General features: G+C 45.5%; 1 protein-coding gene across 1 annotated transcript in view; it reads left to right on the top strand.

Moving 5' to 3' along the window:
- TAPT1 (transmembrane anterior posterior transformation 1) overlaps nt 1-15,054 on the top strand; it is a 60,380-nt gene that overhangs the window by 14,543 nt on the left and 30,783 nt on the right. The window contains exon 3 of the mRNA XM_027545082.1: nt 13,619-13,737. Coding sequence (XP_027400883.1) covers nt 13,619-13,737 — 119 coding nt within the window. The remainder of the gene's footprint in view (nt 1-13,618; nt 13,738-15,054) is intronic.

Raw genomic sequence — 15,054 nt, 5'->3', positions numbered from 1 at the left:
CTTTTCTAAGGAGTTGTTCGCATCAGGTGGCCAAAGTATTGGAGCTTCAGCATCAGTCCTTCCAGTGAATATTCAGTGCTGATTTCCTTTAGGATTGCCTGGTTTGATCTCCTTGAAGTCCAAGGGACTCTCAAGTCTTCTCCAACACTACAGTTCAAAAATACCAATTCTTCAGCGCTCCGCTTTCTTTATGGTCCAACTTGTACATCCATGGAAGTTTCTTATAAGAAGGAAAGAGTTAAGCAATAATTCAGCTTTATCTATGCTAAAACATGTTTTCATACGTTTTTAAAAACAGAACTTTTGATGTTCGAGTCACTTCCCTGGAATCACAGTTTCTCTTAGAGTTGGTATGGAAGGGTTTAGTTGGTGTGCTTTCTCCGTGGGCTGTAACAACAGGAGGAGCGGTAGACAGTGAGAAGGGAGGGCACGGGCAGTTTGGCCGAGGTTTGTTTATTTCTAACCATCCATCCGTATGGTAGAAGGAGGAGGGTCGCTTGTGAAGAGGTGGGTTGACAGACCTTGTTTTCTTGGGTTTTTGGTGGCAGGTGGCATGCGAGAGCTTTGGGGGGTTCTGTATTGGGGTGAGGTTAGACAGTGGAGGAACCAGCAGACGTTTGGTGCCTTTGGCCAGGGTCCTCAAACACACGTGGCTGTTCCCGTGTCACTGCTTTTCTCTAGGGCTCTGTGCTGGAGCCAAGGCTTGGAGGTAAGGGAGGTGTTTGTGGTGCGGAGTGGGGGGCGGCGGTGCAGCCCTCCTCCCGAGGGCAGCAGCTCCCTTGTTTTGTGTATTAGAGTAGCTTTAAGGAGGAACCTGGCGGGTGACATTTCTTCTGCTTTTTATTTACAGTAATTCTTGTGTCTTTCTTAAAACACCTGAACCTGCTTTTCAAAGCTCGCTTTTTTCTGCCGTGATCAGCCATGGGCTAGAAGTGGAAAGCTGCTGCAGCTAACCTTGCCGGGGGCCTGCCTTCTCTCTGCAGCCTGGATGCTCGTCTACCGCCTGTCTGAGCTGCTGGCCTCCCTCTTTGCTCTGGGCGAGCCCAGAGGGTCGTGTCCACTGTCCACAGGCAGACTTTATGGACTTCAACTAAGGAGGTGTCCTTCTGACCCCTTGTACCACTCCACCTGCGGTAGAAATAACTCACAGTGACAGCAACCCCCCATAACTGTCACCTCATCAGAGGCAGGCTCAGTACACCCATCCTTCTCTTTCCTCATCTGTTGTCATTCAGTCACTAAGTTGTGTCCAACTCTCTGCGACCCCATGGACTGCAACACGCCAGGCTCCTCTGTCCTCCTCTCTCCCAGAGTTTGCTCAGATTCGTGTCCATTGTGTCGGTGATGCCATCCAACTATCTCATCTTCTGCCACCCCCTTCTTTTGCCTTCAGTCTTTCCCAGCATCAGGGTCTTTTCCAATGAGTTGTCTCTTCATGTTAGTGGCCAAAGTTTTGGAACTTCAACTTTAGCATCAGTCCTTCCAGTGAATATTCAAGGATAATTTCTGTTAGGATTGACTGGTTTGATCTCCTTATAGTAAGGGACTCTCGAGAGTCTTCTCCAGCACCACAGTTCTTTTCTTCATTCAGTTCAGTTCAGTTCAGTCGCCAGTCGTGTCCGACTCTTTGCGACCCCATGAATCGCAGCACGCCAGGCCTCCCTGTCCATCACCATCTCCCGGAGTTCACTCAGACTCACGTCCATTGAGTCAGTGATGCCATCCAGCCATCTCATCCTCTGTCGTCCCCTTCTCCTCGTGCCCCCAATCCCTCCCAGCGTCAGAGTCTTTTCCAGTGAGTCAGTTCTTTGCATGAGGTGGCCAAAGTACTGGAGTTTCAGCTTTAGCATCAGTCCTTCCAAAGAACACTCAGGACTGATCTCCTTTAGAATGGACTGGTTGGATCTCCTTGCAGTCCAAGGGACTCTCAAGAGTCTGCTCCAACACCACAGTTCAAAAGCATCAATTCTTCGGCACTCAGCCTTCTTCACAGTCCAACTCTCACATCCATACATGACCACAGAAAAAACCATAGCCTTGACTAGACGAACCTTTGTTGGCAAAGTAATGTTTCTGCTTTTGAATATGCTATCTAGGTTGGTCATAACTTTGCTTCCAAGGAGTAAGCGTCTTTTAATTTCATGGCTGCAGTCACCATCTGCAGTGATTTTGGAGCCCAGAAAAATAAAGTCTGATACTGTTTCCACTGTTTCCCCATCTATTTCCCGTGAAGTGATGGAACCAGATGCCATAATCTTTGTTTTCTGAATGTTGAGCTTTAAGCCAACTTTTTCACTCTCCACTTTCACTTTCATCAAGAGGCTTTTGAGTTCCTCTTCACTTTCTGCCATAAGGGTGGTGTCATCTGCATATCTGAGGTAATTGATATTTCTCCCGGCAATCTTGATTCCAGCTTGTGCTTCTTCCAGTCCAGCATTTCTCATGATGTACTCTGTATATAAGTTAAATAAGCAGGGTGACAATATACAGCCTTGATGTACTCCTTTTCCTATTTGGAACCAGTCTGTTGTTCCATGTCCTGTTCTAGCTGTTGCTTCCTGACCTGCATACAAATTTCTCAAGAGGCAGGTCAAGTGATCTGGGATTCCCATCTCTTTCAGAATTTTCCACAGTTTCTTATGATCCATGCAGCATTGAAATCACAAGCAAGTTTCTGGGTGGATTTCTCACAGAAACTTGTAAGCATTTCATATTTGTCATTGTGAGTTCTAAGTTGTCTTCTGGGAAAATCTCTGCAGGTCTTGATGGGGCTTCAGTATAAACCAGTGTTTTTCAACCTGTGGTCTGTTGTAGGGCCACTAGTAGGTGGGGTAACCCATGCACTAAGTTGTAATCAATGAGGATTTATTCTGTTTAATTGAAGAATAGAAAAAGTATCACATTGCATTCATTGCTTGTACTCAGGGTAAGTGTTTTGTTTTGTTGTTTTTTTTTGGAAACTTCGGTTTCACTTGTACGTGTTTGAAACGTTACTAGCGTGAGAAAAGTTTAGTGGACACCGCTCACACACAGTTGCCATTATGTTCTAATCCTGTTGCCCACGAGAAAGGCTTTGGTTTTAGGCCTATTTAGGACATGTCGATTTAGTCTCTGAGAACAATACTTCAGGTGTTTTACTGCTTAAAATATACAAAGGAATATCATCTTTTTCAGTTTAGAGAAGTTTCTTCTTCTATTAGGTTGGTGCAAAAGTAATTGTGCTTTGGCTCTTTGATATTGGAGTACATTCTTATATAAATGTGGTTATGTTATACCCCATTTTAAGGCTCATTTCTCACTTTATTTTTTTTTCCTAATGACTTACTACTTGCTGTTTGTTTTACATTTATTTTAAGACTATAAAAATGATATTAGAGAAAAAGCAAATTTGAGCAATATTTTTATTCAAATTCAAAGTGGGTCGTAAAGCAGCAGAGACAGTTCACAACATCAGCAGTGCATTTGGCCAAGGAACTGCTAATGAACATATAATGCAGTGGTAATTCAAGAAGTTTTAGAAAGGAGGCGAGAACCTTGAAGATGACGGGCTTAGTGGCTGCCCGTTGGAAGTTAGCAACAACCAATTGAGAGCAATTATCAAGGCAGATTTTCTTACAGCTACATAAGAAGTTGCCAAAGAACTCATTGTCAACCATTCTACATTCATTCAGCATTTGAAGCAAATTGGAAAGGTGAAAAAGCTCGGTAAGTGGCTGCTTCATGAGCTGACTGAAAAATCAAAATAAAATCGTTTTGAAGTGTCGTCTTCTCTCATTCTCTTCAACAACAACGAACCGTTTCTCGATCGGATTGTGATGTGTGACGAAAAGTGGATTTTATACAACCAGTGATGACCAGCTCGGTGGCTAGACCAAGAAGAAGCTCCAAAGCACTTCCCCAAACCAAACTTGCATCAAAAAACAAATGGTCTTGGACACTGGTGGTCTCCTGCCAGTCTGATCCACTCCAGCTTCCTGAATCCTGGCAAAACCACTATATCTGAGAAGTGTGCTCAGCAAATGAATGAGATGCGCTGAAAACTGCCATGCCCGCGGTCAGCACTGGTCAGCACAGCGGGCCCAGTTCTTCTGCACGACAGTGCCCAAGCACACGTTGCAAAACCAAGGCTTCCGAAGTTGAACGAATTGGGCTGCAGAGTTCTGCCTCGTTCGCCATAGTCACCTGATCTCTCGCCAGCCGACTACCACTTCCTCGAGCATTCTGACAGCTTTTTGTAGGGAGAACACGGCCATAGCCAGCAGGAGGCAGAAGATGGCTTCCAAGAGTCCGTTGAATCCTGAAGCATGGATGTTTATTCTACGGGAATAAACAAACATTTCTGTTGGCAAAAATGTGTGGATTGTAATGGTTCCTATTTTGATTAATAAAGATGTGTTTGAGCGTAGTCATAATCTAAAATTCACAGTCCAAAACCACAATTTCTTTTGTATCAACTTAAGACTAAGTGGAGCATAGAGGAAAGCAGACTTAGATTTCAGTTTAATTCCAGGCTTAAATATCTCTCATAACAGCGTGAATTCACTCTGCTGTCCCTAAGGCCTTTATTTGATGTGGGGACGGGGTCCCACTTCAGGCATTTATCGTGAGAGTTGAGAGGCAGTCGAGACGTTTGTGGTAATATAACTTATTTTTATTGGTTACCTTTGTGTTTATTTAATATATAATGCCATACTAATTTTTAAAAAAATGTTCTTGTTACTGTATTTCCACCTAACCTTTGCAGAAAGAGAAACTTGATAATTAAAGAGCATTTTGTGTTTTCAGGGGTTGCAGATACTATAAAGCATGTAATTAATGCTTATTCTTTTAAAGTCAAGAGAAAGGTCAACTCAGCATCTCCAACTGAACCTGTTTAGTGGTTGTTAAAAAGAAAAAAAAAAGACAGGTTTTTTGTGTAATGTTGTCAGTAGATTAACATGTTATACTTGACATTTAATAAAGATGAATTACTTATATATTTAAAGTAGTTTTTCTAGTTATTAGCACATTTTTATGCCTGAACTTCTCAATGTGACGTAAGGATATAAAATTCTGGAGCATTTGTTGACCAGAGGCAACACTTCTTCTTTTCCTCTGCAGTCCTTTCTCCACGCTCCCACATGCGCCAGGGGTTCTTGTCTGGATCTGGTACTAACTGCACATATGCTCCACCTGGGGAGCTCTATTTTTTTCTTCCACACAAGGAGGAAGCTAAACTGCAGTATCTCTGCATCCTGAACTGAGAGCCAGGATAGCAAAGTGGTTGAAGGGCATGAACTCGAAGGCCAGCCTGCCTGAATTTGAATCTTGGCTCCACAGTTTATCAAGTATGAGGCCGTGACCAATTCACTTCTGTTTCTGTATGCCTCAGTGTTCTCATCTGAATGTCAATTACATGGTAAGCCTTCTGTGAGCTTCCTAGATGGCTCAATGGTAAAGAATCCAGGTTGGATCCCTGGGCGGGGAAGATCCCCTGGAGAAGGAAATGGCAACCCACCCAGTACTCCTGCTTGGATAATCCCATAGACGGAGGAGCCTGGCAGGCTACAGTCCATGGGTTCACAGGAGTCGGACATGACTTAGCAACTAAACAAGCGCAAAAGCCTTCTGTAAGTGTTTTAAAATCTTTACAAGTCTCACTTAGCAAATTGGAATGCCCTGCCTGGGAGAACAGGAAAAAGTTTGAAAGATTTCTTGTCCCCTGGTTGCACTGCAGTGACCATTTCATTTGCAGTGGGGATGGCAGTCACCTGGGCTGAGTCCAGCGGGGAGTGGGTGGGAGGGGACTGGTTTTCAAGGTTCTCTGTGTCCCTCTTTGATCTCCAGCTCTACTTCTAACCAGACTGCTTCACTTGCTAATAAAGGGCTCTTCTAACCCTGAAGGGTCATGATTTCTGACACCTGGCCTCTTGGATTGCTGATCTCAGGCGGAAAGAACCTTTAGGAAAAATGTTTTCTTCCCTTTCTCCTTGCAGTCAAGCTATCTGAAAGTGAAGCTTATATCTTTCATGGGGGTTTAGCTGATGGCCACAGAGATAATGCTTGCTCTTTGGAAGAAAAGCTATGACAAACCTAGACAGTGTATTTAAAAGCAAAGACATCACTTTGTGGACAAAGGTCCATATAGTCAAAGCTATGGGTTTTCCAGTAGTCATATATGTATGTAAGCACTGAACCATTAAGAAGACTGAGCATCGAAGAAGTGATTCTTTTGAACTGTAGTGCTAGAGAAAACTCTTAAGAGTCCCTTGAACAGCAGGATCAAACCAGTCCATCCTAAAGGAAATCAACCCTTCATTGGAAGGACTGATGCTGAAGCTCCAATACTTTGGCCACCTCATTTGAAGAGCTGGCTCATTGGAAAAGACCCTGACGCTGGGAAAGATTGAAGACAGGAGGAGAAGGGGGCTACAGAGGATGAGATGGTTGGATGGCATCACTGACTCAATGGACATGAGTTTGAGCAAGTTCCGGGTGTTGGTGATGGACAGGGAGGCCTGGTGTGCTGCAGTCCACAGGGTCAGAAAGAGTCAGACACAACTTAGTGACTGAACAACCAACCACCCGCCCTCATGCAGTTATCTTCTCAGTTTTTGATTTGAGTGCTAGGTTCCAGGCACTTTTACCGTGGGGAAGTACAGAGATAAACATGGGACTAATGAAGGGAATGGCAAGGTGATGAGGAAAAAGAGGTCACTTCTGTACAGTTTAGGGCATACGTGGAGGTGTTGGTTAGTGTTAGTCGCTCCATATTTTCCGACTCTTTGTGACCCCATGGACTGTAGCCCACCAGGCTCCTCTGTCCATGGGATTCTCCAGGCAAGAATACTGGAGTGAGTTGCCATTCCCTTCTCCAGGGGATCTTCCCGACCCAGGGATTGAACCTGGGTCTCCCGTAGTGCAGGCAGATTCTTTACCATCTGAGCCACAGGGAAGTCCATGTGGAGGTGAGGGGTGAGGTATGCTAAGGAGACCCAGAGCTGGGAGGTTGTCAGGAACACAGAGGACAGGCGCACTGAAAGGACAGGCTGGAACCAGGTGACGGAAGGTTAGGCTGAGGGGTTTAGACTGGCATCGGGAGGAAATGAAAACTTTCTCCTCTAGAATACTTTTAGCTGTGTGTATTGTATAACAGAATGGGCTTCCCGGTGGCACAATGGTAAAGAACCCACCTACTGATGCGGGAGACACAGAGAAGAGGCCTGGGTTCTATCCCTGGGTCAGGAAGATCCCCTGGAAAAGGAAATGGCAACCCACTCCAGTATTCTTGCCTGGGAAATCCCTGGTGCGCTACAATCCATTGGGGTTGTAAAGAGTCGGACACGAGTGAGTGAGTGAGCATGAATACCTAACAGTGACTTAAACAAAAAGGTTTTTACAACTTCTAACAAGCCTAGAGCAAGGAGATCTGTTTCCAGCGGATTCATGCGGCCAGCGTGGACTCAAGTCCTTTTTCTCTTTCTCTTTCACCATCACTGGCAGATTGGCTCTTGGTCCCCTTACTGCCTTTCACTAGAAAGATGTCAGCTGCACCTCCGACCTTATATCTGCATTACAGTCAGAGACGAGATGGGCAGCGCCACCTTCTCCACCGACCCTTTCATAATAAAAGCTTCCCCAGTGGTGCCCAGTGTGCCTTCTTCCGCCGATGCCTTGTGGGCCAGGCTGAGCCACACAGCCACCCCGCTGCACGGGGCCTGGGCTGGGGTAGATTAGGCTTTTCCAGCAAAGGGAGAAAGAGATTGAGGGTGATGAGGGGTCATCTGCCCCCTCCAGAGCTCTGCTTCTGAAGCATAGCGATGTTCAGCGAGGACTGGAAATGAAAGAAGCAGGGAGAGGTCAAGACCACTCCAGGTGTGTGCTCTTCAGGTTCAAACCAGTTGATTAATTTACTTCTTTAAGACATCTATCCCTCAAGTTAAACACATGTCAGATGTAGGGGTGATTATTATGAAGACTTTTATCAAAATTACTTTTCTATGGTAACATACATTTATATAGCTTTGCCTATCCTAAGATGTAGAACTAAAGTGAAATCATAATTTTGACTTTTCTTTGCCTTATAATTCTGTGCATTTTGACAGTCCTTTTCATTGTTACCATGCTTTGTACATTATTTATAGAAAATTGAATTCAACTGCTTAGTCTTAAATAGTAACTACTTAGGTCACATCAGGTTGAAGAGATAAGTATGACGGTAGGTACAGAATGTTGTCTTTGGGGCATAGACTATGTTACTGTTGCAAAGGAGAGGTTAGTGCTGCACAGGGGGTCTTGGGGTGGAGATGAACAGCCTCACCTTCTCATCTCAGGTCCACCGATCAAGGCATTGCTTTGGCTTTGACTGTCTTTGTTTGAGATTAGGAGGTTGGACTCGGTCATCTCAGGAGGCCGGCAGTCCATGACCCTGTGAATGAGTTTGCCCACAAGGAGAGGATGTAGCAGCAAGGGAAAGAGTCACAGAAGGTAGATTTGATCTCGCTAGTGGAGGAACTCAGTTCTGCTCTTTTGACAGTCAGACAAGTGATAAACATTTAGGAAAAATAAATCAAAAACTTCTTTCAAAATAGGAACTGAATGAAAATACCATGTAAAGCCTTTTTGTTGCTTTGTAGTGTTGAGGGTATGTTAAGAAGAGGTAGTTGCAGCTGCTGTTTCGCTTTTGTGTCAGTGAGACAGTCCTGAGATGGCATTGTGAAGCTAGCGGAGAGCACTCAGGCGCTCTCATCAAGGTGCTTCCTTCTTTCTGTGCCTGGCAGCAGCTCGTGCCCATCTCTCTCCTCATGGGGGAGCTTTGCTGACCGTTCCTGCCTCCCCGGGGTGCCCACTCCCCAGCCCCTGTCCCCACCCCAGCTCGCACACAGCCCTTATCTTGTCCCCAGCGCACCCAGAGTACATCCTTCATCCAGCCCTTACCGTGCAGTCCTCCTCTTTAGCTTTGAATTCCCTGGGGAAGGGGTCCCTCCCCAGTGACTTCGTATCCCATGTATAGGACTGAGCAAGATGCAGGAGTGGACCCAGAACCTCACACACTGAGACCAGGGGCGGAAAGAAAGCCCTCCTCCTGCTTGACCCCTGCCTCCTGGCTCCCACCCCATAGCAGCGGCCTCTGCTCCAGGCGCTGCTTGGGGGCTGTGGGGGAATGGATACAGAATTGCCAGAGGTGGTTTCTGCAGCTCAAAGAGACATCTTCCAAATCCTTGTGCTGCTTTTAATTGTAATTTTATTTATTTTGAAATTCCAAGTGGCATTAAAAGGAAGGCAGGAGGTTTTGGTCAAAAAAGGAAACATTTTTAAAAGGTGAAGAAACCTTGCTCTGCTCTCCATGGAGAGGGGCCAGCATTTGATTTGTTTTTATTTGTTTTGAGGCTACTAATCTTTCAGATGATCAAGAGCAATAGCAGTAGGTTCAAAATGAGTGTGGTAAGAGCTGGTTGTGGAACTTTTCACTAGCAGGTGATGTTGACCAGTGTTACAGAATCATGGTTGGTTTTCACATTGGAGTTCAGATGTTAAAAACTTAATGGTAAATCCTTTTTTTTTTTTTTTAACATACAAGCCCAAATCCAGTGGCGAGGCTGAGGCTGAGTGGCAGGTGTCATTAGTAGAAATAGTGCTTCAGTCTCAAAGCCACGTCTCCTGCAGACCTGCGGGGGGCTGGCCCTGCCTCTGCCGCTCAGGTACCAGGTGAGCCCCCAAACCTTGCTGCAGAGTTGGGGGCATGGTGATGAGGTCCAGGTGGAGATGAGGCTGGACGGAGGCCAGCGCCCTGCCCTATTGCCCAGTACCTGTGAAAGGCTTCTGAAACCCTTCCACACAAGATCTCCCGTGAGACAGAAAGGCAGGGGACTCTTAGAGCGAGCAATGAATGCTTAGTTAAAAGAGAGAAGGAAGAAATCAAAGCCTGAGTCAGCCCTGGGAAGTTTTCACACAAAACCTCGTATAGCATTTTGTCATCCATCCCCGGGAAAATCCACCAGCTGGAGAAGAGATAAAAGCCTGCAACTGCAGCGTAGGATTTCTTTTTGAAGCATGTTCGTTATGCTTTGGTATCTTTGCATTTTGTTATATTTCATATAATTGGGCTTCCCTGGTGGCTCAGCTGGTAGAGAATCTGCCTGCAGTGCAGAAGACCTGGGTTCGATCCCTGGGTTGGGAAGATCCCCTGGAGAAGAAAATGGCAACCCACTCCAGTACTCTTGCCTGGAGAATCCCATGGACAGAGGACCCCGGTAGGCTACAAGTCCATGGGGTCGCAAAGAGTCAGAAACGACTGAGCAACTTCACTTTTTTTTTTTCATTCATATAATTGCTGGTTCAGAGAGATGACGTATTTGTAAGGCTCCCCCTCCACCACCCCGTAAAGCTCAGACACAGCTAAGGCTAGAGACAGTTATGACTTACACGTACTTATATGTAGTTTACCACCTTCTACACGGTGGGTGAAGTGGGGGTGCAGGGAGCTGGAGCAGGAGAGAAACGGGGGCAGGGCGAGCGAGAGACAGGGACCCGGGCGCACGGTGACGGGACCACCGTCTGCCTGGACGGGTGTTCACCCACGGTCTACAGAGGCGCATCCTAGCAGCATCGTGCTGCTCTGATTTTAGCCACACCACTGTATTCATTTTGACCTTTCAAGTGACATTTAAAGGAGATTTTTGTTTCTGAGAAGGGAAACAGCGGGTGGCATATGACACCAGTCTCTCTGCTTTGTAGTTACACCTTGTACATTTTAGGGACAATTTCATCAGCCATTGCTTAAGACTGCATGACTGCTTTGTGGTTATTTGATCCCAGTGAAAAGTAAATCATAATACTTGTCTGTTTTATCAAGGTGGGCTTCCATGGTGACTCAGGGGTAAAGAATCTGCCTACAGTGAAGACTGAGGTTCAGTCCCTGGGTTGGGGAGATCCACTGGAGAAGGAAATGGCAACCCACTCCAGTACTGTTGCCTATGAAATCCCACGGACAGAGAAGCCTGGCGGGCTACCGCCCATAGGGTCGCAAAGAGTCAGATACGACTGAGCGACTAAGCAACCACAGCAGTCTACAACATTTTATCAAGATGCCAAAGCACACTGCCTCCTATACCTAGCAAAAACTGGGCGTGAGATCTTTTGCTGCGCTCACACGGCCTCAAACCTGCAGGGCCGGGGGGTAGACAGCCGCAGCGCACAGGCCAGCTCCTGCACTCCGACGCTTGGCCCTGGTCCAGAGTCCAGCCGCCAAAACTGTGGCTTCCTGGTGTGCGGAGCAGGCTGACAGGGATGAAGCAGTCAGCACTCAGTGCCACACGCCCAGAGGCCCAAGGACACGGGAGTCCACTTAGCACAGACGCCCAGACCTGGGTCACCAGGTAGATTAAACCAGACGCCCTGGAGCGCAGCGCCCATTAGGGCGCCCAGGATTCATCTCCCTCCCTCAGGGGTAACTGTTCTCAGGATCACATCTTGTTTATTGCCTTTTAAGGACATTTTCTCATTATCGTTTGCAAAGGATTTAAAAGAATGCTGTGCTTTGTGAACAAACGTAACACCTGAGCAGTAGGCGCAGGAGTGGACTCACTTGTTTGCCTTTCTGAGCCTGAAAGGCGTAGCGGTGCTTTCCTGTCCCCCTTGAAGTGTCTGGTCACAGCTGCTTGCTTCCTTCCATTTTCACGTTGTGATCTGTCGTCACCATAGCTCCAGTGGTCCCTGGGTGCTGAGTGTGCAAGGGTCAGGGGATTTTTGCTTCCTGGGCTGATTTAAAATGCGATGGGAAGGCCCTTAGATGTTTGTTACTGGTGCTTGCCATAGATGAGAAGCAATACTAAAACAAGTTTCTCTAAGCCTAAGAAGGATGACTGTTCTCCAACAGAAAGTCCGATTCTTTAAGAGACGATTTCGGTCTGGTCAGAAGACCCAAGATGGAAGGGGCATCACGGTGGTGTCTTCTGAGGCCCCTCCCCTTGCTTGTGCACTCTGTCTGCTCCGTGTCGTATCATCTTCCCTGGGTGTGTCTGCATCCTGACAGCTCCTACAGGGACGCACCAGTCATGCTGGACAAGGGCCATCCTTACGACCCCATTTTAACTTGATTGCCTCTTTAAAGAGCCCCCCACTCCAAATACAGTCACATTCTGAGGTGTGGGGAGGGAGGCCTGTGGTCAGGCCTTCAGCATATAAATTGCGGGGAGGGAATGCAGCTCTTCCAGTAACTTCCAGTGGGTGTTAGCTACTTAGTACATTTCTGTAGGTCAGTTTATTGACTAAGAATACATGGAGTGTTGTGTGTGAGGGTGTGTACATCATACCATGTCTGTGTGTCAAATGTACAGAAAGTCACTCCTCTTGAAATAGTACAGGTTAGCAGCCTGGGTGTGGCTATTTGCTAAGGCATCACAAGATTCTACCCTCCATCTGTGAAATAGTGTTCTTCAGTCGCTAGCTTGTGTCCAACTCTTTGCGACCTAGTGGACTGCAACACTCCAGGCTTCTCTGTTCTCCACTCTGTCCTGGAGTTTGCTCAGACTCATGTCCATTGAGTCGGCGATGCTGTCTAAACATCTCATCCTCTGCCACCCCCTTCTCCTTTTGCTTCAGCATCAGGGTCTTTTCCATTGAGTCCACTTTTCTCATCAGGTGGCCAAAGTATTGGAGCTTCAGCTTCAGTCCTTCCAATGAATGTTCAGGGTTGATTTTCTTTAGGTTTGACTGGTTTGGTCTCCTTGCAGTCCAAGGGACTCTCAAGAGTCTTCTCCAGCACCACAATTTGAAAGCATAAGTTCTTTAACAGTCAGGCTTCTTTATGGTTCAACTCTCACATCCATACATAACTACTGGAAAAACCACAGCTTTGACTATATGGACCTTTATCAGCAGAGTTGCTGCTTTTTAATATACTGTCTAGGTTTGTCATAGCTTTTCTTCCAAGGGGCAAACCTCTTTTAATTTCATGGCTGTAGTCAGGATCTGCAGTGATTTTTCAGCCCAAGAAAATAAAATCTGCCACTGCTTCCACTTTTTCTCTTCTATTTGCCATGAAGTGATGAGAGCATGAAATATGGTCCTAAATGTAACAGATAAAAGTGTACAGTGTCACCCGAAATAGGAAGGATGTGGCAAGTACACGAGAAAGCAGAAGAGATGAAGACATTAACAGCTACTCCTCCAGTTAGGAATAATGACTTCTTTGCACAGCAAGTTCAAGTGTACCTAAAATTGTATTAAAATCAATAATCTCTTTACATTAAATTTAGAGTTTAAGTTTTATCTGAAAGGTTTTCTATAACATCTCTGCAGCTTGAGGAAGTACCCAGAGAGCTACTATGTCAGATGTGGCATAGTTGTGGTTGAGGGTGACTTGTCTTTTGAATAATTGACTTGTGTAGATGGTAAACCAAAGGCTCCGGAAGAAGAACTAGAAGCTTGCATTTTGAAAAGGAATTTTTCATTAGAATATGGCTCATGTACACAAGGAGAACTGTTAACTTGTTATTCCTGTAGCTAAGTTATGAGAAATGAATTTTCTACCAAGTTTAGAAATTCCTTGATTGTTTGAAATTTTCATCTACAATATTTTAAAGAACATTTATTTTGCATTTTGTCTTTCACGTTCTTCTCTCCTTTTAAAATCCAGCTCATGGTTTTTGGAATCTTTCTGTGCCTGGATGCGTTTCTCTATGTGTTCACCCTGCTTCCTGTCAGAGTCTTCCTGGCCCTATTCAGGCTCTTCACCCTGCCTTGCTATGGCCTAAGGTAAGTTTAAGATGATGAACTATTGTAAAGGTTTAAATTATTTTTGCTACTTGTGCTTAATAATCACTTGGATAGATTTTTTTAGAATAGGAATAACTCATTAAGTTTCTTTAATACTTTGGCCCTTAATGCTGTTTATCTTTGTAGTGAATATTATATAATATGCTTATTTAATATTTCTACTTTTTATGTGTACTTTTTTTTTTTTCCAAATAGTTCTGAACAAGAACTTTGTTTTGGCTAGGCGACAAATGTTAATAATGCAGGAGATTGTGTGTGTGTGTGTGTGTGTGTGTGTGTGTGTTTAGTTCTCAGTCGTGTCCAACTCTTTGCAATCCTATGAACTGTAGCCTACCAGGCTCTTCTGTCCATGGAATTCTCCAGGCAAGAATACTGGAGTGGGTAGCCTTTCCCTTCTCCAGGGGATCTTCCTAACCAGGAATCGAACCCAGATCTCCTGCGTTGCAGGCAGATTGTTTACCATCTGAGCCACCAGGGAAGTATAGAAAGGGCCCAGTGTGGAGGGTCAGGACCGACCACATGGCCACTGTGCAGGCTCAGTCTGTACTTTTATTTTCTTCATGTCTCCAGCCTCTTGGGCATCGTCTGTATAAAGTGAGGAGCAGGTTCTAGGCTGGGAAGTGGAGGGGCGGGTAGCATCAGTAGCCCTTACGGAACTCCCCCTACGGGCTGCTCCTCCACCTCATTGGAGAGCCACCGTCTTTGTGGTCTGGCAAGCCTTACCTGCTTACAGGTGAGACCGGTCTCCCTCTGATTTGTGAGAGGGGAAAACCCTGAAAGGCATTTTTCTGGTGGGAAGAACCAGACAGCCTGGCCTAGCAGTGATGAGCTGATGACTCGTGAGCCACTGCCTGACTTCTTTCAGCCTATATCCCCATCCTCAGAAAGCGGGTATTTAGTGCCGGTATCTTTTACTGCAAAGATTGAGAGATGTAAAAAGAATACCCAGTGTAGTGACAGGAACAGATACTAGTTTCCTTCCTTCCTTCTCTTCCAAAACTAGGAACAGGAAGATGAAAACGTAAAGCTTACATGAATCTTGATGCTTTATTGGTCTTGAGGTTAGAGATTGGATTTTACAGTTTTTCCTCCGTACTTGTATCTCCGTGCCTCTACTCTGTGTAGTCCCTCTGTGTAACATTTTTACAGTTCTTAGCACAGTTGCCCAAGTTGCATTTCTAACATTGCGTCACTTTTTTAAATACATTTCATTCCGAAAAGTTTCAGAATACTGAAATGGATAATAATATGTGAAACTTAGCTATGAAGTAGGTGACTCTTCCATGGGTATATTAA

The sequence above is a fragment of the Bos indicus x Bos taurus genome, chromosome 6 (genome assembly GCF_003369695.1).
Source record: "Bos indicus x Bos taurus breed Angus x Brahman F1 hybrid chromosome 6, Bos_hybrid_MaternalHap_v2.0, whole genome shotgun sequence".
NCBI lineage: Eukaryota > Metazoa > Chordata > Mammalia > Artiodactyla > Bovidae > Bos > Bos indicus x Bos taurus.
The sequence above is the reverse complement of the archived record's forward strand: the minus strand, read 5'-3'. Positions and strand labels throughout refer to the sequence as shown.